This window comes from Temnothorax americanus, unplaced genomic scaffold (assembly GCF_048541705.1).
Source record: "Temnothorax americanus isolate GAGA-0224 unplaced genomic scaffold, ASM4854170v1 Scaffold4, whole genome shotgun sequence".
In the NCBI taxonomy this organism is placed as follows: Eukaryota; Metazoa; Arthropoda; class Insecta; order Hymenoptera; family Formicidae; genus Temnothorax; species Temnothorax americanus.
Window position 1 is genome coordinate 4,049,377 of NW_027509547.1, and position 24,283 is coordinate 4,073,659.

Here is a 24,283-nt window from a genome sequence, read left to right on the forward strand (position 1 = left end):
GTACTAGGTCGTTTATACACAAAACGCGGTGAGTCGTGTGATCTGAATTTAGAAAACAATTATTCGCGCACCGACCAGCCGATCGACGTGAATTGCTTGCCGTGTCAGTCGTCGTATTATGTGTCTCTTCGATCCTGCTTCGCCGATTGTTAGTGGCGTGTGCCGGCCCATGCAACGCGCGTTTCTCACCGGTATCTCGCGGTATTCATCTTCCGAGAAATCGACCAGGCTATCTCAGATCGCGACTGATCTAGGGTCGTCGACTCGATGAGTATTGATAAATTCCAGATGAATCGGGCCTCAAGGTGATTCACGATCGTGATCGGATTTGCAAAATCGACGCATTACCGCGTATCGCATTTTAATCGGATTTATGAAGGACCTGTTTTTTTAAATATAGAGCAGCAAGCGTGACTCTCGAAGAGGAGTTATAAGAATTATTTTACGAGAGGAAAACTGGTGTCGTCAAATGTCAATTTGTGCGAATGTGCAGTGAATGAAATCGTTAGTGCGGTGATTGTACGCGTCAAAACGTTTAAGATTTTCTCATCCGCCGAGATATGGGATACGAGCCCTACCATGGTCGTCGTAATGTCATCGGCGATCGCTGTAATTGAGGATTTCTCAAAGGATACCCTAGGAAGGTATAATGAAGCGCTACAGCCGTGCTATTATGCTGATCTCATTCTCAACAATTACGGTTCGGTAATTAACCACGGTATTTATGATGTAAAGTTAGCACGCGCTCCTACGTGTCTATCGTGTAAAATTACCACGCGCTTATCGCGATATTACATCGTATATTGAGGAAGCACTTTGAAAGTAATCGTTTCAATAATCGTGGGACGATTGACCTCTCAAGACATCGCGTTATGTGCACGAATTCGGTCAGAACGGGCAACGTACGGTAATAAATTTGGAGCCGTTACGAATTCAAGTCCCCGCGATACGCATTGATTCAACGCAAATTGCTCCAAATGACTTGGCGTCGAGTTCCGTGATAATGCGCGATCTCATTTTTTTTCAAGCGGTCTCGTATCGTTTTTTTTCCTTGCGTCGAACAATATCATCCCTCAAGTACGAGCGATCAGTTCCGATTCATCGCGCGATCTCTTTTCCGTATCGTAAGAAACGGTCGTAGGAAGAAGGAATATCTCCGCGAGGGGGGAAAAAAGATTCGTGCGACGTCAGAAAAGTCGTTTTTTGGGTCGGTGAAATTCTACCAGATCGTTTCTCCTCGCGGAGAAATAAACGCCCCATGACGACGCGTCGTTCATGCCGGAACGCACATGCGGTGGATCGAAAGTATGTTTAGTTCCGATCGTGACGATGCATCACGTTAGACGATGCCGGACATCGTCACGAACTTGGCCTCGATCAGCGAATTCTTCCTGATGCTCGGTGGAAGACGTACCGATAATTGTGGGAGCTCGGGAGAAATCGATGGCAAGATAATAATACAACAAAATAACTAACACAAATGTACGAAAATAGAATAATTTTATTTTATTCAACAATGAATATTAAAAAAAAATTGATTTTTTCCCTCGAACTTGATATAAATCGGCATTTAATAATCACGAAATAGAAAAAGTCTTGTTCTACTTCAAATTGTAATGTTGAAAAATATAGATGTATTAGTAGTTTTATATCGTGTGTGGAAAGCTTTAGTAAGAATTTTGTAAAATTGCAGAACATACTCTCGTATAGACACAAATAGACATAGTAAAGAAAGACATTTGTTATCATCTTACATAAATCGTCATTTAAGCATAAAATTGATTAGCATAAATATGACTTATGTTGATCAATTTTTCTGTGGCATTAGTTAATACTGGAGAAATGAGGAAACCGCCGGATTACTCATCTAGTTGATTCGCTTTGACCTCTATAAGAAATTTAGGAAGATTCGCAGCGATATGAATCACCGATAAACAGGTCTACTCCGAGATTACATGACACTTGCGATGTCGCTCCGGCAATATTTGTGTTGATTGTGGTTTCGTATCGTGTCATCGTCATGAACGTTATAAATTACGTCAGGAATAATATCTGAATCATCTTTTGAGGAAGAAGTCACATTTAATTCTACGCGAGTGTCAATGGGATAATTCTTATAATGTGACTTGCTTCTTTGACTTTAGACAGATCGTAATGAGCTTATGGTAACAAAGTTACATGAGTTGCGACATTGATAAATGAGTTTTTAAACGACTGCAAGAACTTCGGTAAATGTCATCGTGAGTCGATTGTTCGTGCTAAAATAGCACGTATCTCATCCAATACCTTGAACTTGACGCTTCGCCTAAATCTTACACGATTGCCATAGAAAGCGATCTTGTATACGATCTTTCTCCCGATTAAAATAAATCAGCACTTAACACGCGAATTAAATATTTGATGTTCTTAATTAGAATAAAAAACGCGATTTAATAACGCGATTTTTTCAATTTTCTAAATTTTTGCTATTTTTATGGAAAACAGGATTATTTTAGATCAAATATTTTTGATATTAATACATTATAATTATATGATACATTTTCTTTTGAAAAATAAAAAAAACGCAAATGTCTAATACCATATATTTTACAAACTCCATTAAATAGAATATTTATTTTATTCGTGAAAAATTATAGTGAATGTAAAGCGCAAGAATTATTCATGTATTTCTCCTCGTTTCTTACGTAGGATTCAAGACAGCTATTATTAAGAAACCTTAGCACTTTGTGCTTTTGCAGTGCAATGAGAAGGATAACGTGACAAACCGAAAATTGGTATTTTAACCGATAGTCACACCAAATTACGTGGAGTTAATCGCATTATTCACGGTCGCTGCTCCGTCCTAGGACCGTCAGCAGTACAATTTCGCACACAAGCACACAAAATGCACAAACCCAATTTATTACGCGTATACGTGAGCACGCGTTTAATGTCGAGACGGCGAGGAAGATGAGAAAAGAATCGTCTGACTCGAAGTGGGCGCACGCTCAATTAAGGCGCGACCACACGTGGGGAATCGCCGTGCCGCGTGGACCCCTCCAGACCAGCAACCGGGGGAAAGGGGGATTAGTGCACGCTCAATTAAGGGAAGCACGTAGCCCGGAACGGACATTGCTCTAGAACACGTCGCGCTGCACCGACTTCGTCAAGTCCATTCTTACATTCTTTGCTTTGATATTCGTCAAAGGCAAAAGCTGCATTTAGGAACATTTAATTTGACACTTAACTTAATGTCGATGATTTAATTTCCATACATAAATAGACGTCATTGTAAAAATATTGTAATTTAATATTTATTTTTAATGTCAATCCTTAATTGAGAAAGTAGTGTTATCCAGGAAACAATGCGTAAGCATATTTATTCATATATTTTTGAAGATTATTTATATTCTTATGAGTTTAGAGAGAAACCTAACTTTGTCAGAACTTTTTATAATGGTATATGTAATTAAAACAGCAAATATATAGAAAATAATAAAATTATAGATAAAATTATACACGGCAAATTATATAAAAATGTCATAGAATATACAGGGAATGTTCATTTTTAATATAAGATAGATTTTCTAATACATGCATATATATTTTGATTAACTTCTATGCGCGTGCGCTTTGGCGAAAACCTGCATGTTAATCTGTCATTATTTCTTCCGAGATTTGAAACGGTACATGCTAATATATATATATACAGTAAATTAATTTCCGTATAAATAACCTCTTTCGAAACATCTTACGCAACGAACGCGCTATTCAATTAGCTTTACATTGCGAGTAGCAATATTAATTTGTTGATAATTACTATCGCATAGGCAGCTCGTAGTGTGCAATCTTCTTTTTTTTTCGTAAGGCGTCCGACACGCTCGCAGGATTTTGTGAGATTCGCCGTTATTCGCTTTATCCATTATTTCTCGACGCGATTATGCAAAAAGTGCTTATGGGTGAATAGTGGCCTTCGGCAATAAGATATTTGCGGCCGTGGAGATATGTTTCTTCGACAAGGAAGTCGACCTGATCGCAGGTATAATCCGGAGAAGGTGCTTGCGTAGGTGTAGGTCGTGTAAGAGAGGTCACAGGAGACACTTATGCTTCAACGGTCGGTTTTATGAAAATGTCAAAGCCACAAGACTTATCTCGAAGTCATGCACTTGTTAAAATTCTTCGCGTTAATCCAACGCTCAATATTCGCGAACCCGTCACCGCAACTGGTTCGTCTTCAGATGTAATTGTATTTAATTAGAATCTGAATTAAAGACGGTCACTTCGGAGAAGCAACTCGTGTATCGTTTTCTTCAATCTTCAAGTCAATTTAATTACAACCGTGGACGGGTAATCGAACAAATTAACCGAAGTATATATTTAAATGTTGAAAAAAAGATTCTCAACGTGGGATGATTAAATTGTGCACCGAGGGATAAGTGGATAGTGGTTTCCCATTAAGGAGGCTCTTACCTCGATCATAAAACGACAGATCTTTATGAAATTAAATTATGTTGTAAAGTGAACCACAACGAACCGATGCCCAAAACTTTAGCATAGGTTGACGATAAAAATATTAGTATTGAAATTCGCATTTTTAACACAGGGCATATGGTAAACACTAAAATTTTTACCGGAAGTGATGTATTTTCTTGGCAAGTTTGCGAGCCAGGTAAACAAAAAACTAAGGAATTGTGGTTAAAATAATAATCTTTCTAATGATAAGAAGAAAACTTGGTGTTGACGATGAGTTATTAAAGATATTGTAGTTTTTAACCTCGGCTGCAGACGACGTTGTAACACGCGCATGTTATTATTCTGCTCTTTAGCACTGACGTAGTCAACTGACTTATTGTATAAATTTTAATATTTACACTAATAAAACATATAACTTACTCTTACGCTATGTAAAAATCATTATTCATTTTTTTATTTAATTTTCCGATAATTTTATAACCAATTATTAATGATAATTTTTCAGTTGCTACATTGATTAGAGCAGCCGGGTAAGAGCCTCCTTAATGTCTTGAACTTACACGCGATTTATTTCTCGTTTAACGGATACTGTTTAACCGCATTCGGATGTTCCACTGACGTCATTGGGTTCCTTTTACGCCTCGTGACGCGACCATACGGGGTTCGCTTCTATTAGAGACTGTCGGGGAGATCGATTTTCTCGCGGGCTATCTTATGCACGTGCGACGCGATCTCGATGCGCATCGCGCTCATTCTCGTGACTATAATCGCAAAGGGTATTGCTTCCGGCCGATACGTCGGCGCCGTCGCGACGGACGGCGCCCCGACGTCCGGCGACGACGAGTCAGTGCGTCGCGCGACGTCACTCGTACGTGCATCCTCGATCACGTGCTCCGTCGATTTTATTCGTGCATCTCGCTCCAAATGTTCGCGTCGTGCGTGTAATGTGTATATTACTCAGGAATTTTTGAGCCCTCTTTCTCGCGTGAATGTTCGCCACGACGTATAAACGCGCGGTCCAGAAGACGTAAATATGTTATTTACTTGTGATAATTTATGCATGATTCCTGTTTCCTCGTTCCCTTTGGTACCCGTCCGATACTCTTTTACTCCAAAAATAAAAACTCTTCCCGAATCAAGTGATTTACTTAGTGATACGATCTTTCAGCCTGAGTTGACTTACTGAGATAGGTATATTAACCTCCTTGTATGTATCTTGATTTCGCTCATTTATAACACACGGATTTTCGATAGCTCCCTTTCCACGTTGCACCAGTAGCAAAAAATCTTAATATGCTGCGGCTCTACTTTTCCTTCGTAATGCAGTCCGAGAACGATCAGGTAATAGCTGCAATCGTCCGATTATCAACGTTTGTAAATTTATTTTTACTTGTTTTATTTTATATAATATGTGAGCTTTTCTTTCTAACAACTAAAGACGGTTTCATGTATATGTATAATGGCAAACATCGCCTGTCGTCGAAATATCATTGGTATTTCGTTTCTCGCACATGGTAGTAAATGCACTGATGAGTCATCGTTAGATATAGCGAAGATTTGGTACATTTTATGTGAGGAAGTACTATTAACAATGCTTTTACTCTGTTTATAGCTAATCTTTCTACGCGATATTTATTACAATTGCTTGCGATTTACCAAGAATGTGTAATTATTATTTAAAGAAACATTGTGATTTATTATTAAATTAAATACATACATATGCTATATATATAACCGAAATGTAGATTTTTTTTTATTTAGCGAGACATCTTGATGTTGGCAGCGTAATTTAGCGAGGTTTAGCGTCGACAGGTTTCACTTAATGTTGTGAGATTTAATTTAGCGACGAATTTAGCGTTGACAGATTTAATTTAGCGTTTCATGCACTGCGGCGTTTGTGTTAAATTTAGAACCTTGTAACGATGTGATGTTAAGTACGTGTATCAGTACGTTGAGTCGTTGAACCTGCGCTAGCGTGATAAGACCGAGTGGTGGAAGGCTTTTCCGCTCTTTCACCAACCAGAAGCAATATTTCCAAGAGGGAATCTTCTTCGTGGTGCAAAGAAACCATTAACCATCCTGTAATGGAGGTATTCAGCGGGTCAGCTTTGACCCCGTAGGGTACCGGTATTCGAAGCTTGATTTACTCACGGAGATAGGTCACGCGACAGTGTTCTCCGTTTTTTCCTGCAGGCAATATAAATTCTCTAGCGTATTCGCGCCCACAGCTTCCACCAAAATTGTGAGTTTCGAATTCTTCTCAGATAAGCGGTTTACATTACTATAAAAGCACACAGATCATATTTTTCTTTCTCTCTCCCTCTCTCTCCCTCTCTCTCTCATTTTGAAAATAAAAGGAAGCATTTAAAATACATCCATCAGTTTATCATAACAATCTGAGGTTGTTATGTTCTGCTATATAGTGCGCAAAAACTGAGAAATAAAAGATTAATTAGGTTATTTTGTCGCGCGTGAAAATAATCCTTAGATTAAGAACTTGATTGCCATATCATAGATATGTAAATTTTTATTTGTAATTTAAATTTAATTTTTTTCATGATTTATATGCCATCGTCTAATATTGAAAGCTGTAGTTTGAAACTTTGAACTTCTTAATCAAGAAGTTACTTAATAAGGAGCAACCGTGAGTTATAAACTCGTTAGTTTCTTCAAGGTTCCGATATTAATGATATTTTAGTGTTAATATGAAACTCATGAAAGAATTAAAGTAATAGCTTAACATTACTTATAAATGTTGATTTATTAGAATTAGAATGAGAAATTATAGACTTCTCATATCCGTACTTCCTGTGATTGCGAAGGTTTCATTGTTCATTTAACCAGAAAAATCGATATGTGTGGGAAAACAAAGTGATCTGCGAGAGCGATATACTTGCCTCTCATTTGCATATTCGATTAATTCTGTCCTGCAGAAGGATGCGGCGCCGTTATATTGGATTGCCTCAAAGGTCGTATAAATTAACAAACGATCCTTGTCGCCTGCGCATAATATCGCGAAGAAAATGTGAACGGACGGAATATGTGAACGTCGGCAAGTTGGAATTACGAACGCGGGAAACGCGGAGCAAAAGTCGCTTCATGTCAAGGAGATGTCAAAGTTGAAGTCGGAGGGGGACGACAAAATGCTCGGGCTCGTCGAACTTAGGAGCGTTCCCTTTGAAATTTACTCGGCGACGGCGTTTTTTTAATAGGTTTGAAGTTTTTTCACTTTCGTGAATCGGAGTTTGAAATTATACGTTTGAGATTATACGTTTTCTATATAATGAAACCGGCTTCCGGCCAAGAGACCTCGACACGCTTCGATTATCGAAGAGTAAAGAACGGACATATTAAAAAAACCAAAGATTCCTGCAGAAACGACTAATAAGTACATTGAAGATATTCTCTCAGTCTTGAAAATCTGAAATACCAAACGCACATAAAACTTTAACAAACTTTTAAACGTTTATTAAATATTTTATTTTACACATTATTTGGAAGTTAAAAAATAAAATAGAGCAAAATAGAATATATGGAGGGGTTAAAGCCATAGTGGTGTAAGTCAGTTTTTTTTTACCACTTTTTTTTCTTCTTTTTTCAACATATCTGCACGTGTAGCATCTATGAACTTAACTCGATAGGTTTAAAAAAAGTGACTTACACCACTATGGCTTTAACCCCTCCATATATAACATAATTTTATATATTTCTGTGTAATCTATCTACGATTTTGAATATTTAAATCCTTTATTTTAAGGATTTTTTATCTTATTCTTTCTAATTCTATTTTATAAAACTTAATTTTGTTTTTAATTCTATATTGTTTATAACTCAAGAATTTTCCAATCTTGAAAAATAATTTGTTAAATATGTATCTACATTAATTGGCAGTATGTGAAGTGATAATGTGCTATGTATATATTTTGACAGACAATTAAGGTTCCTCGTTGACTTAATAAATGCTTAATTATAGTGAAGTTAACTCACCTGTTACGAGCGTAACGGCCGATTTCTGCATGCAGTCGTTGTTACGGCAAACGTTGTGGAACGTCTGGCCAACAATTTGTAGCTTTCGTTTGATAAATGTGCTTTTCCTTAAATTTCGGATAAATTAGTTGCGTGTAACAACAATATTAGACTGCTGCACAAGATGATACAAATAAAACGGCCACAATTACATCTTAAATTTGTAACTAAAATTCTTACCACGTTATTAACAACCAACTTGAAAGAGGACGGAGCGAAACTTAAAGATCTCTGTTTAGAATTGAATGTACAAAATATCGAATTTATTTCGCGATAGCATTCACGCATCAGCGCTGATGATTACATTGCTGTAAACAAGGTGCGATACCTTTTACGTTTCGTTTCATAACTTCCAGCGCACTTTAAACTCCTCAGTGTTCCGTTACCACGACGCGTTCAGGTTCAGGTTACCTCAACGCGTACGATGAGTTTACAACCTGCTACAACAGCCGTCAGCTACGCATTATGTATCCATTTGAAGAGATCAACGATGCATCTCGATCAATGGATCTCGTGATTACTTCCGCCGTGATTACCAATTGATTCCGCAAAATTAGCCGAAGGTTATGATTTAATGTTTGTTCGTTGTCTGTTTATCTCTGTAGTTTGCTGAGACTTGCCATTCAATTCTATTTGGACAAATATAACGAATATAATTCTCTGACCAATTTTTATCGCGTTCCAAACATTGCGATGTTTGCTGCGTCAATAAAAATAACGAAAGATGAACATTCGCGCGTGCCATCGGAAGTAGCTTTCCGCGGAATCGAGGAAATTGCATTTAATCAGAGAGATGCACCCGGGGGCGAGTCAGAAATCTCGATCAGTGTTTGCTTTCCTTTTCCGGCATTCGCATATTTTACAGACGTACGGGCGGCGCCTCGATCCCCGCTTTCGACTCAATTAACTCTTCTGGCAAATTGTCTGAAATTCAATTTTCGTTTCATCACTGTGTGCGTTTACCGGTTACAGTCAAAGTTGGGATTGTTAGTGAAAGTGCTCCGGTGTGCTTATATTCCATGATGAAATTTGATGGTTTTGGATATGCAATCCGTATATTATCGGTTTTTATTTAATCGTGAAACTATCTTCTTATTAATTAACTTATCTAAAGGATATACAGAATGTTTTAGATTTAAACTTATTATACATTTATTATTATTTACTTTATATTATGCCATTATATATACTTATAATATATATTTATTTACTTTAATGATTTAAACACATATCCAGAAGATTAATTAAAAGATTAAAAGATTATAGTAAACTTATTAAGATTACCATATTATATGTATATCAGAAAAGTTTACTCACTAATCCTCGATGCGAAAACATCGTGTATCTCTTACAATTTTACTTGAGACTAACGCGATTCCTCACTGTCACTAACTTAAATAACCCACTAACTTGAATAACCCACTTAAATAACCCAGAAAGAATCGCTGACGTTAGCTTGAATTTTGCGTATTCCATGATTTCATCAGTTTGCACATTGTGGAACCGTCCTTGGACAAAAAGTACAGATGTCATTAAAATTTTAAAAAAGTATGTTTATGTATTCTGAAAATATGGTTGATGCAAATTGCTACATTTATTGGGCAATATTTGACAAAAAAAAGCGTGTGCTTGCGTTATTTCGTAAACACCGCGCATTTGCCTAACATCAGCCAGCTCGCAAAAGAACTGTAAAACGATCATCAGGATTCGTGTGAACGCAATTCGATTCGCGCGCGGACTTCCGTTTGTTGTAAAACGCACGATTACGAAACTCAGTAATGATATGCATGTATGGAATGCACGAAATAGCAATCGAAAGTTCGTTGCACTACGGGGCCAGCACACCCGCAGACGTGCCCTGGTTAGTGATTATCGCATAAGCTGATAGCTGGATGCCGAGACGTTGATCTAGAGCTTAGACTTCTCTCTCGCTGCGGGCCGCACTCTGAATATAAATATCGCTAAGCAATCTTTCGTCTGCGTTTCATTTTCCCGCATTATATTATAGCACGCGAAACTTGAAACCAGGAGGTAAATTCTTGAAGCAATTTCATAATTCTCAGATATTACATAGTAATATCTACTAGCGATACGGTAATATCGTGTTAAATTGCTAGTAATATTCGCGGCAACTTCAATATTTCTCAGAATTAAATATTACTTTTGTAATACGTATTGCCTAGTTTGTGCAAAGTTCTTTTTTTTTATAGGAAGTTAAAAATCAAAAGTTTTAGTTTGATAGTCCAACGAATTTGATATATTAATTTTACATCATTTTAGTTTCCTCGTGTTAATATGACTCTTCCTAAGTTTTAAGTGTGCGACAATTACATGTTTTTCCATTATAATGTCGTATCCGATTATAAAATCGTAAACGTTATATTATGAATTTTTCAAATTTTCTATGTATCTCGACAAACCTATTACAATTCGAATAATCACAATTATTTTGCAGAAACTGAAATGTATTTTTGTAAAATGACTTCATTATCAGAAGACGATTATACGTTCCATGAATAATCAAAACTCAATGTCAGCATCAAAATTTTTCATTTATTCTTCGGTAGAAATTTGTTTACGAAGTATATCTCAATGACTTCGCGCAGTGCATGAAGATGCGAGGCACTATACGCCAATTTATGTTTTTAATGAAATGATCCAGGTTGCGTATTCGGTACGTGATGCCGGCGGCGCACCTGACGCTGCGCGAGGAGGACGTGGTGCGACTGACCTTGGAGTTTCTCCACAGCCGCGACCTTCACATCTCGCAGCTCTCGCTCGAGCGCGAGACCGGCGTGATAAACGGCCAGTACAGCGACGACGTGCTGTTCCTGCGCCAGCTGATCCTCGACGGACAATGGGATGACGTGCTCGAGTTCATCCAGCCGCTGGAAGCGCTGTCGGATTTCGACATGAGGAAGTTCACGTACTCGATCCTGCGCCACAAATATGTCGAGCTGCTGTGCATCAAGTCCGAGGCGAACGTTATCGCCGCCGGGACGAACGGCAGCGTCGACAACGCCGTGGAGGAGGTTGTCAAGGTGTTGAGCGACCTCGAAAAGGTCGCGCCTTCTAAGGAAGAATACAGCAGCCTGTGTCTGTTGCTTACTCTGCCGCGGCTGACGGATCACTTGCAGTACAAGGACTGGAATCCCAGTAACGCGAGGGTGCAATGTTTCCGCGAGGTTCACCCTTTGGTAGAGAAGTTCCTGCCGGGCGACAGGAAGAGCGCCGACCCCGCGCATCCGATCACCTCGGCGAAAAACGATCGGCTCATTCAGCTCGTCATCAAAGGCATCTTGTACGAATCCTGCGTAAATTATTGCCAAGCAAAAGCTACCGGGTCGAAAGAGAGCGAACAGGTGATTTTTTTGTCTCTTTATCATTTTTTTTGTTTTATTTTATTAAAGGATAAAATTTGCCAAAATTATATCAAAATTAAAATTAAAGTTACTTTTATTTTTTCTGTATACACGTAAACTATATAATTATTGGATATAATTTTAAATTGTTTATTTATACATATATATTTATAATATTTACATACATTTTTATACATTTATTTTAATTTTTAATAGTATTTATACTTTTATTTATATTATTTATAGTATTTTTACATTTTATATAATTTAATTTTGTTTCGTTTAGATTTTTAATTCCGTGCATTCTCTCTTATGTTATAGGTAGAGATGAGTTTCTCGAGGCTACTGGATGGGTCTGTGGGGTTCAGCGATTCGGACTTAAGTTTGCTCTCATGGCTTCAAAGTATACCTCCCGAAACGTTCGCTGTACCCTTTGCACAAAGAACCCTGAACGTCGACGTGGAGCGCCTGGAGAGGCCCTCCTTGGAGACTTCGTGGACGGAACATATGCTAATAACGCCGATCAAACCGAAGACGTTTCCGCACAGCGCCATGCCGTTTACGAGGCCGAGATCCGCCGCGGATATGATGTCTCGTAGTTTAGTGCCGGCTCTGGAGGCTGGCCTCGGGCCCAGGAGTCCCAAGAACACATCCATACCATCGGCGGCACTTATGGCGCTATCCGTCGGCGACGTAAACCCGATGTCCAGGTCATCATTCGCTAGCTTCCACTTAACCGGTTTCAAGAACAACAAGTTGATGAATACTAGCGTCGATAGGCTCTTCGAAAACGAGGGTGATGTCTTCCTTAGCTCGAATTACACCGAGTTTCAACAACTACCCTCGATACAAGAGACCACAATGAATGCTCAACCTAAGGCTCCGCCGAGAACTCGAGGGCACTCCAAAAGCCCCGACGGTAAGATTACAAAGCACATCTTAGAAGTACATTTGAAAGTTTTTAAATAATATCGCTACGTGCACATATCATACAAAACATTTGAATGAAAGAACGATTAGATTTTTAATCGATGTTTTATAGCATGTACTTAATATAACACATGTTTAATTATTTCAATTAATTTACTTAGCTTTGATTGATTTTATTATTTCTATGACGAATCTGTTAAAGTAGTCCCATATTACATAGAAAGTTTCTAAATTATTTTAAAAGTAACCCGTAATTTTTATAATGTTTTTTTTATAGGTGTGGAAGTGGATCCTTCAGCGACATCCACGCCGGAACGCAGAGTGGCTGGAAGGGAATCGCCGGCGCCTTCGACCGCCAGGAGTTCCAGAAGGGACTCCTTGACGGAAAAGCCCACGGGAGTCGCAGCCAAAATTACAGACCCATCCGTAATACCGATTAGAGCGATGGTGGCTCCTAGCGACAACCTCGAACAAAGTTACAACGGTGGCCTATTTAAAGAATACCAGAAACAGAAGCAAAGATTGCAGGAGACTATCCAACAAAAGGAAAGGGAAAGGGACGAATTAGTCAGGCAGCTAACTGCACCGTTACCTATGCAAGTAGCAGATAATAGACTTCAGGGAGAAGGGTGAGTAATTTTTTAAAAATATTAGATTTTATTTAAAAAGTAGATATTTTTAATGAAAAATCGTTAAGGTAATATTTACGATTTTTAAGTTGCCAGAAAGGTACATATGTTTTTGCGTAATAAAGCATAAAAAGAAAGCACAGTTTAAGAAATGCGATATTTTTTAAGTAGGATTACCGCATAGTTAATATATGTGTGTTGTCAATATTGTCTATATCGGTCCTGTTGCATCGAATGTACTGAATGAAAAGTCGGAGCCCGTTGCATTCTCCAACAGATGGCGATAGCTAAATGCCTTTGTCACGTTTATTGTAGTAAAACATGTGCCGAGAATAGCAGCTTAGATTTAGACTCCGATGGAAGCACTGATTAAAATAGACTGTTACCCTCCTCTGAGAATCGGTGGAAAAAACTGATTATTTTAACTATTTTCATCACTTCTACATGATTTTCCGATGTAAAAGCCCTTTAAGAAATTCTTGACTAGATGAGTCTTTCTATAAAAATTCATGGAATCAGTCGTTCCAGAAATTTATTATATTTCTATACAGTAATATATATTAAATATTAAATCATTTAACACACCGTAATATTGAATTTATTAACTTACTCAATATCCGTAATTTTTTAAAACAGATTTGTATTAAAGCAAATTTTGATTAAATATTTGAAATAATTTATCTGAAAAATATTCTAACTCTTTGATACTTACATTAATTTTATTTCTAATTAAAAGTTCCTTGAACATGAGAAGTCGATTGGTTCATTCATACATAATTCATCCTGTATAAAATTAACGCTGATTAAAATTCGAAGTTTTAGATGAATCTGTTTTTTGTCGTTATATACGATTGATCTCAGGAAATGATTTTAATGCGTTTTTTGTCTATATAAATCTGTTTTTTCGCGCTATATACAACGATCGATCTCAAGAAATAATTTTGATGCGTGTCGATATACCGTTTTGCAATTGAAACATTCTGCAAGAAAGCGAACGTTACTCGCACAGAGACCGGCGATTGAAATCGGAATTCGATCACGGTTCATTGGCATCGACCGCTGACATCGTGCTCGAACCGGATACCGGATGCGTGCGTACAGCAAAACGGTGACCGTACCATTCCGCCAACGGTCCTGCCCTATCGATGATTCACGCGCATACCTCTATATTTATGGCCGCATTGTTTCATTCATACGCGTACCTATATCTTGCAAAGTGTGCCAACACGTAAACTTCGTACATTTATATACTTATTTCGAATTTGCGAACGTACGTCACATTATTTAAAACGAAAAATTAATATTTAACTATTATCACGTTTCTTTTAACTTGAAAATTAACGATGCCGCGTTAGAAAGTTCAAAAATAGAATGCGGTAATATGGATTGGGAAATAGCGTAGATTATTAACTAGATTCGTCATTTATTTAAATATCCATAATTGCATTATTCTAATCGACACTTTTTATAATCTAAATCGAAATTTTGATGCAACGTTCATAATTTGTAGCAATAAAATTGTTATTATCGTTATCGTTCATCTTTCATTTATATGAAAGCTTTAGCTGGTTTAGAAGAGCTAGCTTAAAATATATGAGTGTATTACGGGATATTTTCCGAGTAATAACTATTTCGTCGTATGCGGTTGAATAGTATTTTCATTGGTAGTTACGTTATACGTTTTCACGAACGTGCTAATGAGACTAGCTAGCGCAGTCGGCGGCGTCGACGTTTTCGCGGAATGAATCGACGAATTAACTCGGTCCAAAGGAGCTTCGAGTGTCTGGCAGTTCGTTAGCGGCGAAATACGGCGTATTTAGACGACGGCATTTCGCGGTCGACGAGATGGAGGCCGAACGAGAGCCCTTGATCGTTCGGCGAGTTCAACAAACGTGGTTATTCTTGCATGAATGATTCGCTAGATTTATCGGACGGCGCGTTCTGTTTTTGTTAACGACATATAAAGCTTCCTTTGAGACACTCTATCTTTGAAGAATTCTGTCTTCTTTCAAAACAATGATATTGCTGAAAAGTAATTTTTATTTTCATGCAAACATTCTTGGTATTTTTATTTCGTATTATTATGAATCTGAAAACGTGAAAAGCAAAAAATTCCTAAATTGTTTAATTTGTCAGTGAAATTAAAAAACAGATATCTTAGATAATAAAATTATTTAAAACTAAATCTCCAAAATTGAAACTATAAAAATATATAAGTAGTTTCTGAAAACAGATATAAAGTGAAACGAAGAAGTTTTCAAGGACTCGAATAAAATTAAGAAAAAAGTACATATAATGTAGTATTTCTAGAAAATATCTAAAAAGTGTCGGAAATGTACCATAAAATTTAAATCCACACACATGAATCGTACATACAATAATGAATTGCTGGTCTTTCTAATAATTTCCTTTCCACTAATTATACCGCGTTGCCGAGAATATCGTGCGGACAAACATGCTTTTACCGTCGATTACGTCCACGTAAATATAACGCATCGAATTTCCTTGGGCGAGAAATTGCTTCGACTCAATAACATTGCCGATGCCAAAGATGGGTCTTCGAATCCTCTTTACATCGCGGAGACTCGACGCTGTTCGTCCGTTGTAACGCAGCCACCTACTTGCGCGAATACGGCGAGATGCAGTGCGTAATTAGAACGCGCGAGCGGTCGTCATTGGTAACAAACGAGGCTTTGTTGGGAACATCATCGGAATACGAAGTAATCGCGAAGCAGTCCCTCTCTTTTTCTCTTTCTCTTGGATTAAAAGCGCCTCGTTAGCATTGAACACTCCAGGTGTTGTGTGTGCGGTTAGAGATGAATATAGAAAAACGAATCCGCTTTGAATAATCGTTCCACATCGATGAGTTTATTGTATTGTGTACATTTTTATGCAGTCAAAAGATTAATTATACAATTACATAATTGAGTTACTAAGCACAATTATATAATTGTATAATTAATTTCTCTTCTAATTGCCTGCGAACTTACGTAATAAGTAAACTTATCGAAGCGTATACAGTTTTATTACAGTTTACGATAAAATGTTATCTTATACTTATATCTACATTAGAAATATATTAAGCAAAATCGAAAATGTGGTAGCAAAGTGTCGATAAACGGAATAAAGTATATAATCATTTTTTCATGATAAAAATTAATATTATTATCATTATTATAAATAAATTATTAATGATTATACTTATTTAACGATTATCAAAAAAAGTAGTCAATTTTATCTTTCAAAATTCATTGTATTTGGCCTATTTATCAAAAAATCTCAATTACTCCATTTAATTCGACAGCAACGCGTTTCTTGACCTACGTTGACAATAAATGTTCACCAAGCGTTTTTTCAAGACAAATCTATACATAGGTGTGAATATATTCACGCAGTGGTACGTACAATAGCGTTACTACAAATTTCATATCGCGTGAGCGTACGTAGCCACGTTCCAAAACAGAGTGAGAAAGTTTGTTGATCGTGAGTAAACGCAGAATTACAAGCCTACCTTAATATGAAAGGACGTGGAAAAACCTCGGGCATTGTTTGATGCATTGATATCGTTCGAAATATTTCGCGGCGATGTAAAAAGCTCGATGCGCGGGAACAATTTGAGAAAGCAGAACGGAGAATTCCTTTGCCGACGAGCGGTCAGAGCAGCGCTTGAAAATTCATAAAGTCTCACGTTCGTTGCCGATGTAAGGCAGAAAGTGTGGCGATACGTTGTGAAATTGAGTATAACTCGCGTGTATCATTTTAAACTACGCGAGAAACAACTGTGAGGCGCTTGTATAGCTTCTGTTTCTCGAAGTGGGACATCTAAAGATGTTCCTACGCGCGATTCTCCCGAAAGCGATTGTCCGCGCGATCAATGTTCTTTCGCTCGAAAATTATTACCCAATTGAAAGTAATAGCTCGATCGAAAAATTCTGCTGACACTATAATTTCACGTCTTCTCTTCTACATTTATGAGCTCTTAAGATTTTTTGGATGATAAAGTTGTATATCGTGGTAAATCTCTAGAGACCTCAAATATCTCATTATACTTTAAGAGTTTATTAGGATCTTCGAATGACAATTAAGTTACATCCAAAAGAGAACTTTTTGCGTGATTTTATTATCTAACACTTCCTACACACATTTCTGTTAATCGTTCGTTTGATGCTCCCCCTTAACTTTCTATTTATCAAAATGCAAGAAAGAGAGCGAGATGTCGTCACGCTATACTTCTTCCGTTAAAGGAGCAGACCGTGTTTTTGTTTTCCCCCTTTATTTCATTTATCTCTGCATTTGCATTTGAGCTTCCTAAGAACTCGCAAAACTTTCTACATCTCTCGTCGTGAATCGCATTCGCGAGACGTATCGCGGTTGCGCACACAGCGACAGCTGATCGCCGCGGATGCATCGCGCCGCGCCGCGCCATGCCGCGCGTGCAGGCGGCCGGAGGGAATCAAAGCAGCCTCTGATAGGTTCGCGATACGCTTTGTTATTACGGAGCGCAGTCGGAGCGCCGACAGGCCTGAGCTCAGTCGTGCCTAATGCCGCTGCCAGGCGAATCGTAGTCGCCACCACCGTCGCCGCCGCCGCCGCTCTTGCTCCCTCGCGAGATACTCCACATCGGGCCTCTTAGCCGGCAGTATCGGTCCGGTACCGCCCGCAGCTGCAGCTGCACGACAGCAAACGACATACCGTTTATTCGCGACCGCTCTCGCACGTCAGTCCTTCAACTGCGAAACGAAACGAGCGGCGAATTCCGCGGCTTCTTGAGCGGTCAAGTCGGTGTATCGGGTCTGTCTCGCCCCTTTTTTTCGCGTTTCGGAGCCGCGTCGATCGTCGAGTGCATTCCGATCCGTTTGCGACCGCGAGGGACCATCGACCCCCGAGTTTCGCTCGTCGAGAAACGAAAATCGAAATCGTCCGCCCGAAATGAGACTCGTGTATGTGTGGCGATGAAGGCGTGAAGACGCGTCGCGGCTTGACGACGAGAAAAGTGTGCAGGAAGCATGATTTATCACAAACCGACGACGCCGCGATTCCGCATCGCTGAGCGGGTCTGCGTTCAGCCTCCTAACAATCGGCCGACTTATAATAAACAGAACAGTCACAGCAGCACGTGCAGTCTTCGGAGCGTTGGTTCCACGCCGCCGTGTATAAGTCGGTAAATATTAATCCTACTCGTTTGATCGCTCGGTGACATTTGCCGTAGTATGATTTATTCAGAGTATTCTCGAGGCAAAGCATTCTCGGTTCTCGAAATATTAAATAGATTTTAATTCTTAATAATTTTAAGGTTTTAATTCTTTTCTACTAAAAATTTTATAAAGCTTATAAAGCGCAAAGATTTAATGAGCACTTAATATCGCGCGAATAGTCATTTTAACAATCCGTTTTTCTTGATCTAATTCAATCTTTTGAATAATCCATTTCCAAATAAATCTAGAGCTGATGTTTTCAGAAGAGATTTGCAACGCTGACTCTGAAACGCTGACTTTTTTTTAGATTGCCACATGATAAACATTATCTACGATGTCGTTATATTTTACGCATATATATTTATCAATGTCGGCTAATGTATTAACGAGAGATGATTAGTACTCCCAAATACAAATTGTTTACCACGATTTCCACGAATATGACTCAATCGCGCTCGCTGTATTGTATAATAACTTATAAGCCACGTTCAGCAAAGACGCAACTTGCTGAGCTTGTGGAGCTGCGCCGGGAGCTCATGTCGCATCGCAAAACGTTACTTCGATTGAGAACGCAGCACGCGCCGTGATGCAGCGCGATTTTGTATAACGGTAACGAAAACTGAGCCATCGCACGGTGATCGACTATAGAGAGATTGTTTCAGTGATTTAGAGAATGTCGGATTCTAAATCATCTGCAATGTAACATATCAAACCGTTATACGTTGAAAAAACTAACAGCTCCTTCGCGACCAAATGCCACTATATGAAACTGGTCCACTTTTGACTGAACGATTACGTCGATTTGCAGTTGAGGTCCAGGAGACTTCGAGAAAATTGAAATGCTTTCGAAATTTTACGTACATCAAGTCTTATGAGAGAGATAACGCATCTTGCGAATAATAATTCGCAATGTGCATCATGTTGTTCATGATGCACATCGCATATCACTTGAGATTACATTTAAAAAGACGCTTAATCCGCTGTTTATGCCACGAAGACCCACGAGTCTGAGTTCGCGGAGGTCAAGATGGTCCAACTTCTCGTTTTCCCGCGTTGGAACTCGGAGGGTGATAACGAATCCCCGATAAATCATGTCTCACTTGAGTAATGGCTCGGGTTGAGAGGTCTCGCGACTTCTCAGACTTTATTTCTGTTTCTGCATGAAAATCGCGGTCATGGCTAATTCCCAAGTCTATTCTTTAGAAGCGAAAAAAAGTAGACACTTAAGATAGAGAAAATCTCTGTATCTTAGAAGCGGAAATGACTAAATTACTCGTAATATATGTTCTAAAAGAATTACTTTTTTCTAAACTTCTGCTTATAAAAAGATTAATTTTAGATCCCGTTCTTTTTAGATTCACATGTGTTTTACGCAACTCTACAAAGTTATTGCGTATAACGTGCAATAGATAGTTGGATTTACGCCGGCTTAATAGTGAGATTACTGGCTGGAAATATCAACGGAAATGAGAGATTAATAAATGACAGATGATATCGCGTGTGACGAAACTAATACCTTCTGCAATCATAAATTCCTCGTACTTTAAGAGAATTTACGATCGCGTGTGAATAGCGGCGAAACTTGATTGCCGTTGAAAATTATCGTTCGCGTCCATTCTGACATTTGCAGAATAAAGCAGCCTTTGGGAAGCAAAGGACCTTCTCCCGTTCACACGAGTGCACCTGTCCGGTCTGGAATCCAGTCGCCGAAGCCTACGATCAATGGATCGGATCCAGTCGCGTAAGTTCCTCGAGTCGCGTCGTGTATAAATTCCCCGATAATCCCACTGCGAAAGATACGCGAAAATTTATGGCTCTCTCGGCATTGCGTCATTTAATATCGATAACATTTAGCGTCGGAATGATTTTCTTTCTCCAACCATCTAACCATCAAATCTCCTTCAATCCCTCGTTTAGAGATAATCTTTAATTGACAAACATAATTTTCACACACACACACACATACACACACATTCTCCTTTGTTATTATATACATTTGTATGTTTTTATTTGCGTACATTTTTATCTTTTCCAAAAAATTCATGATCTTTATTTTCACAACATGACATACTTAAATTGATCGTGTATTTTGTCGTTTGCAGGAGGCAAAACTCGGTGTCAAGCGGCATTTATGATTCAAGGGTCTCGGAAGGACATTATGACGTCATCAAACCGAAGGTAAGTGAATTTTGAAATATTATACATGTTTAGCGTCGCTGTCTATTTTATGCCCACGAATCTCCGGCTGTTTTTTTTTTAACAATACCGTAATATCACGTTTACGCACACTCGTGCGCTGCGTTATTTAATACGACAGTATGTCATTCGGTTATCACATAACCGTAGCGTAAATCATGAGCATCGACGTACTCCTCTAAATCATAATGTCATTTTATTACCGTGTCTATGGCAGTGGCGCGTTGACTTGCCACTACGCAGTACAGCATACAGAACGTACTTTCTATCCGTCTTTCCGTATTTTTTATAGGCTTTGACATAAAAGCTATAACACGTTTATAGTGTCGTCCGTAATTCGCCGGAGAAACCGTCCTTCCCACATTTTCCGCGAATCGATCGAGATAGCAGGCACATAAAACCGATCGATATCTCTCTCCACATCTCTTCCGGTGTAATTCAGAGGTGATTTTAAGATTGTTACCGCGCCATTTTTACGCCAAGTAAGAACGTAATGCTCAATATAAAAGACAAATGCGTCGATAAAGCCAACGGAATGTATGTACGCTATGTAAACTTATATGAGTGGAAACTGCCCAATGTATAATTCAATTTTGTTTAACATATTGAAATTACTGAACATAAATATATCGCACGCTTCATAAATCTGATTAAACACATTAAATCGAAAATTCATACTTCGTAACTAACAATAGAGATACGCCCGAAAATAGAAATTTAAGTTTATGATTTAGTATCTTTCTATAGTAAATTATTTATTTATTTATTTATTTTTTTCATAAATGTGTGTGCACGTTACATTGATAAATCGTACATTCGTTTCACAATTTATATATCCATACCGTAATAAAATTTATATAAGTCTTTTATTTTCGCTGATTGGCTCTCTACATTTTTGGCTTAATTCTCTTCGTTATTGATTAGTCTTGGCTAATCAAGAAATTGTCAATTAAACGGTAATTGCCTCAATTGCCAATTAACTATGGGACAATCTTCCGTATGCCCTTTTGCTGGACTCGCTTGATCTTTCTTCTTATATCTTTCGTTATACATTGCTCATCTGCTCATTTTTTTGAAACGTTTTTTTATATCAGACACCGATAACTTTTTTCAATTAATTAGTAACTAACTACACATTTATTTGAGTGATTTTTTATTTATTTTATTTTATTGAAAATCTGTATACAATGTAGTGTTAAAGTTCTAATGCTATATGGTTGGTTTATTACGTAAAATTTTCTTTTTATAAAATTTAAAGATTTACGGCACTCGTGATCAATGTTCACATGCAATACGAAATTACGCGTTTCCGCGCCGGATAATACAACAATAGTGACCGGCGCGGTGGTAGCCGAAAATTTGCATGTCAATTCCCTTTTCTGTCCTCGACGGCGGAAATGTTATACAACGATGAAAAGAGTCGAATGGTGGCTCGTTTACCGCGAACAGAAGTAACAAATAAACAGGTGATACCAATGTGTCCGCGAAATTCGACTATTTAGTTACGCAAACGTGCCGTTTGAAGGAAATAATGTTAAACAATCATGACTTATTTTAGTGTAGTTGGTCTTTATTTATTACATTCTGTCCTTGCATCATTTCTACTTCCGTATTTCGCATTTCGTGTCTGCTTAATCCTGACCACATATACAGAGCATGACTCTGAAGAATTCATATGGAAAGCTGGTTTCGAAATTATTTATGCTTAATAATTTTAAACTTTCCACAAGAAAATTTTTTAACCAATTGTCAAACTAAAATAATGCAATATATAAACGAAACATGAGCTTTATGACTTAATTTGATTTAAACGTTCGACAGAGATTGACTTATTTTTATTATTAATTGCGTTGATACAAAAAAACAGTGCTGCGAATAAAACGATGTCAAATGATAAGAATTGAAATGCTTATTCTCGTACAAAAAAAAATATCACTGCTTTGGATTCAGTGGCCTCATTATTGACGCACGTTTGCATTATGCAATACAATAATTTCGCGGAAGTGCCGTGACGTCAGCTAGGTGTGGGTAATCGCAGTAAACGCGTTTTATAGAGATCCCGATATGATCACTGATTTCCTAAACTTCGCAACGGCATGTTACGATACCCGTTTTAATGTACGTTTATTGGCCGCTTATTTGTCACATACTTACTGAGAGAGGGCTTGGTACAGTTATACGCACCTTTGTTATCTTTCATTCGTGATACATCGTCGACAACAACGGCGCGGTATAAAAAACTGTTAGAGCAGCGCGGAAACTATACAACTGCGACTGAAGATCGAAATGATGCGTTTCCGCGTAAGTGTGCCGGCGACGCTGTAGCTTACCGGCTCTCAAGTTTCACCCGTTTGTCTCTGTACGATTTAGCGAATTGCAGATCGGCTATGAAAGTTCATGTTGACATACCTCGCGAATATCCATCCGCGTTCTACATTCGCAATCGTGCGCATCTAAAGGCCTTCGCGTCATAAACACGATGACAGCGGCACGTTTGATTTTCGTATTAATAAAGCCAACAGCTGCGAGAGAGCAGTTTCTCTTGGTGAAAATTTAACGACGAGATTATCTCTATTTTACTTATTGCGAAACATTTAACATCAAATTTCTACGATAATTCTCTTTGTAGATTATTTTAACAAATTTCGATATTATTTTGTCAAATTTATTATGATTAGCTAATAATCGTCAATATAATGTTTTTAGACGTTAATTAAGATAATGTTTTTAGACGCCAATAAGCGATTGATGTTTTACGACTGCAGCGGCAAGAATTCGATGAGATCTACGCCTACACTCGAAATTCTAATGTCCATTCTCGTTCGATGTTAAATTATACCGTGGCTCTGTGACGTAGCTGTAGCATGTAAATTACGTCGCACAAGAGCGCCGATATTATCATCTCGCTATCGCGCACAATTGGAGGAAGCATCGCGTTATTGACAGAAACGGTGTTATCGCGTGGGTGCCCTTCCGAGATTTTTCGACGCATTACGCTCTACCGTCATCCACTCATTTGAGAGAATTACGTAGAAGCTATATACTTCATGGTCGCCGACAGTTGCACGGTGGGAGGTCGAATCGAACCGAGTTAGATGAGTTAGCCCAATCAAAGCTTTGAGATCCTTCAAAACGGATTTGACAACCGCTGACAGACATAATAATCGTAATTGTGGTAACGTCAACTCACGTTCGGTTCACAACGCGACACCGGTATTGCGAATGTATCGCTTTTTCAAGAGGGAGTATACCCTTCCCAGCACGCGGAACGAAGTCGTTATTTATCTTCGATCGCGTCAAGGTGAACCGGAATAGGCCACTGCTTCTTCGTGTAGGTGTGAAAGAGAAGCCGGGTAACTCGATAACCCGTGGCGAATACATGCACGCGCGTTTCCTTCTGACAATACGTGACTTGCAACCGACCGACAGTCGCGATAAAATTTTATGATCGTGGCGCTACTTCACGATCATGATGATTCTGCTCTCGAAGGTC

General features: G+C 38.4%; 1 protein-coding gene and 1 long non-coding RNA gene across 5 annotated transcripts in view; one reads left to right on the forward strand and one right to left on the reverse strand.

Moving 5' to 3' along the window:
* LOC143902478 (WD repeat-containing protein 47) overlaps window positions 1–24,283 on the forward strand; it is a 62,599-nt gene that overhangs the window by 5,325 nt on the left and 32,991 nt on the right. Inside the window, exons 1-6 of one of the 3 annotated variants that reach the window (XM_077415430.1) lie at window positions 5,335–5,479; window positions 11,141–11,840; window positions 12,162–12,759; window positions 13,048–13,399; window positions 20,225–20,335; window positions 20,697–20,772. In XM_077415430.1, the coding sequence (XP_077271556.1) occupies window positions 5,442–5,479; window positions 11,141–11,840; window positions 12,162–12,759; window positions 13,048–13,399; window positions 20,225–20,335; window positions 20,697–20,772 (1,875 nt within the window). In that variant the 5' untranslated portion in view covers window positions 5,335–5,441. Of the gene's footprint in view, window positions 1–5,334; window positions 5,480–11,140; window positions 11,841–12,161; window positions 12,760–13,047; window positions 13,400–20,224; window positions 20,336–20,696; window positions 20,773–24,283 lie in introns of those variants that run through there. The other 2 variants (XM_077415431.1, XM_077415432.1) reach the window with 2 other exon arrangements.
* LOC143902486 (uncharacterized) lies at window positions 5,434–10,094 on the reverse strand. 2 transcript variants are annotated; one of them, XR_013258387.1, is made up of 5 exons: window positions 9,796–10,094; window positions 8,659–9,586; window positions 8,440–8,546; window positions 6,604–7,873; window positions 5,434–6,531 (listed from the first exon to the last, which is right to left on the reverse strand). It is a non-coding gene; the product is annotated as an uncharacterized LOC143902486 (long non-coding RNA). The 2 variants fall into 2 exon arrangements; XR_013258386.1 differs by having other exon boundaries at window positions 8,659–9,402; window positions 9,796–10,093.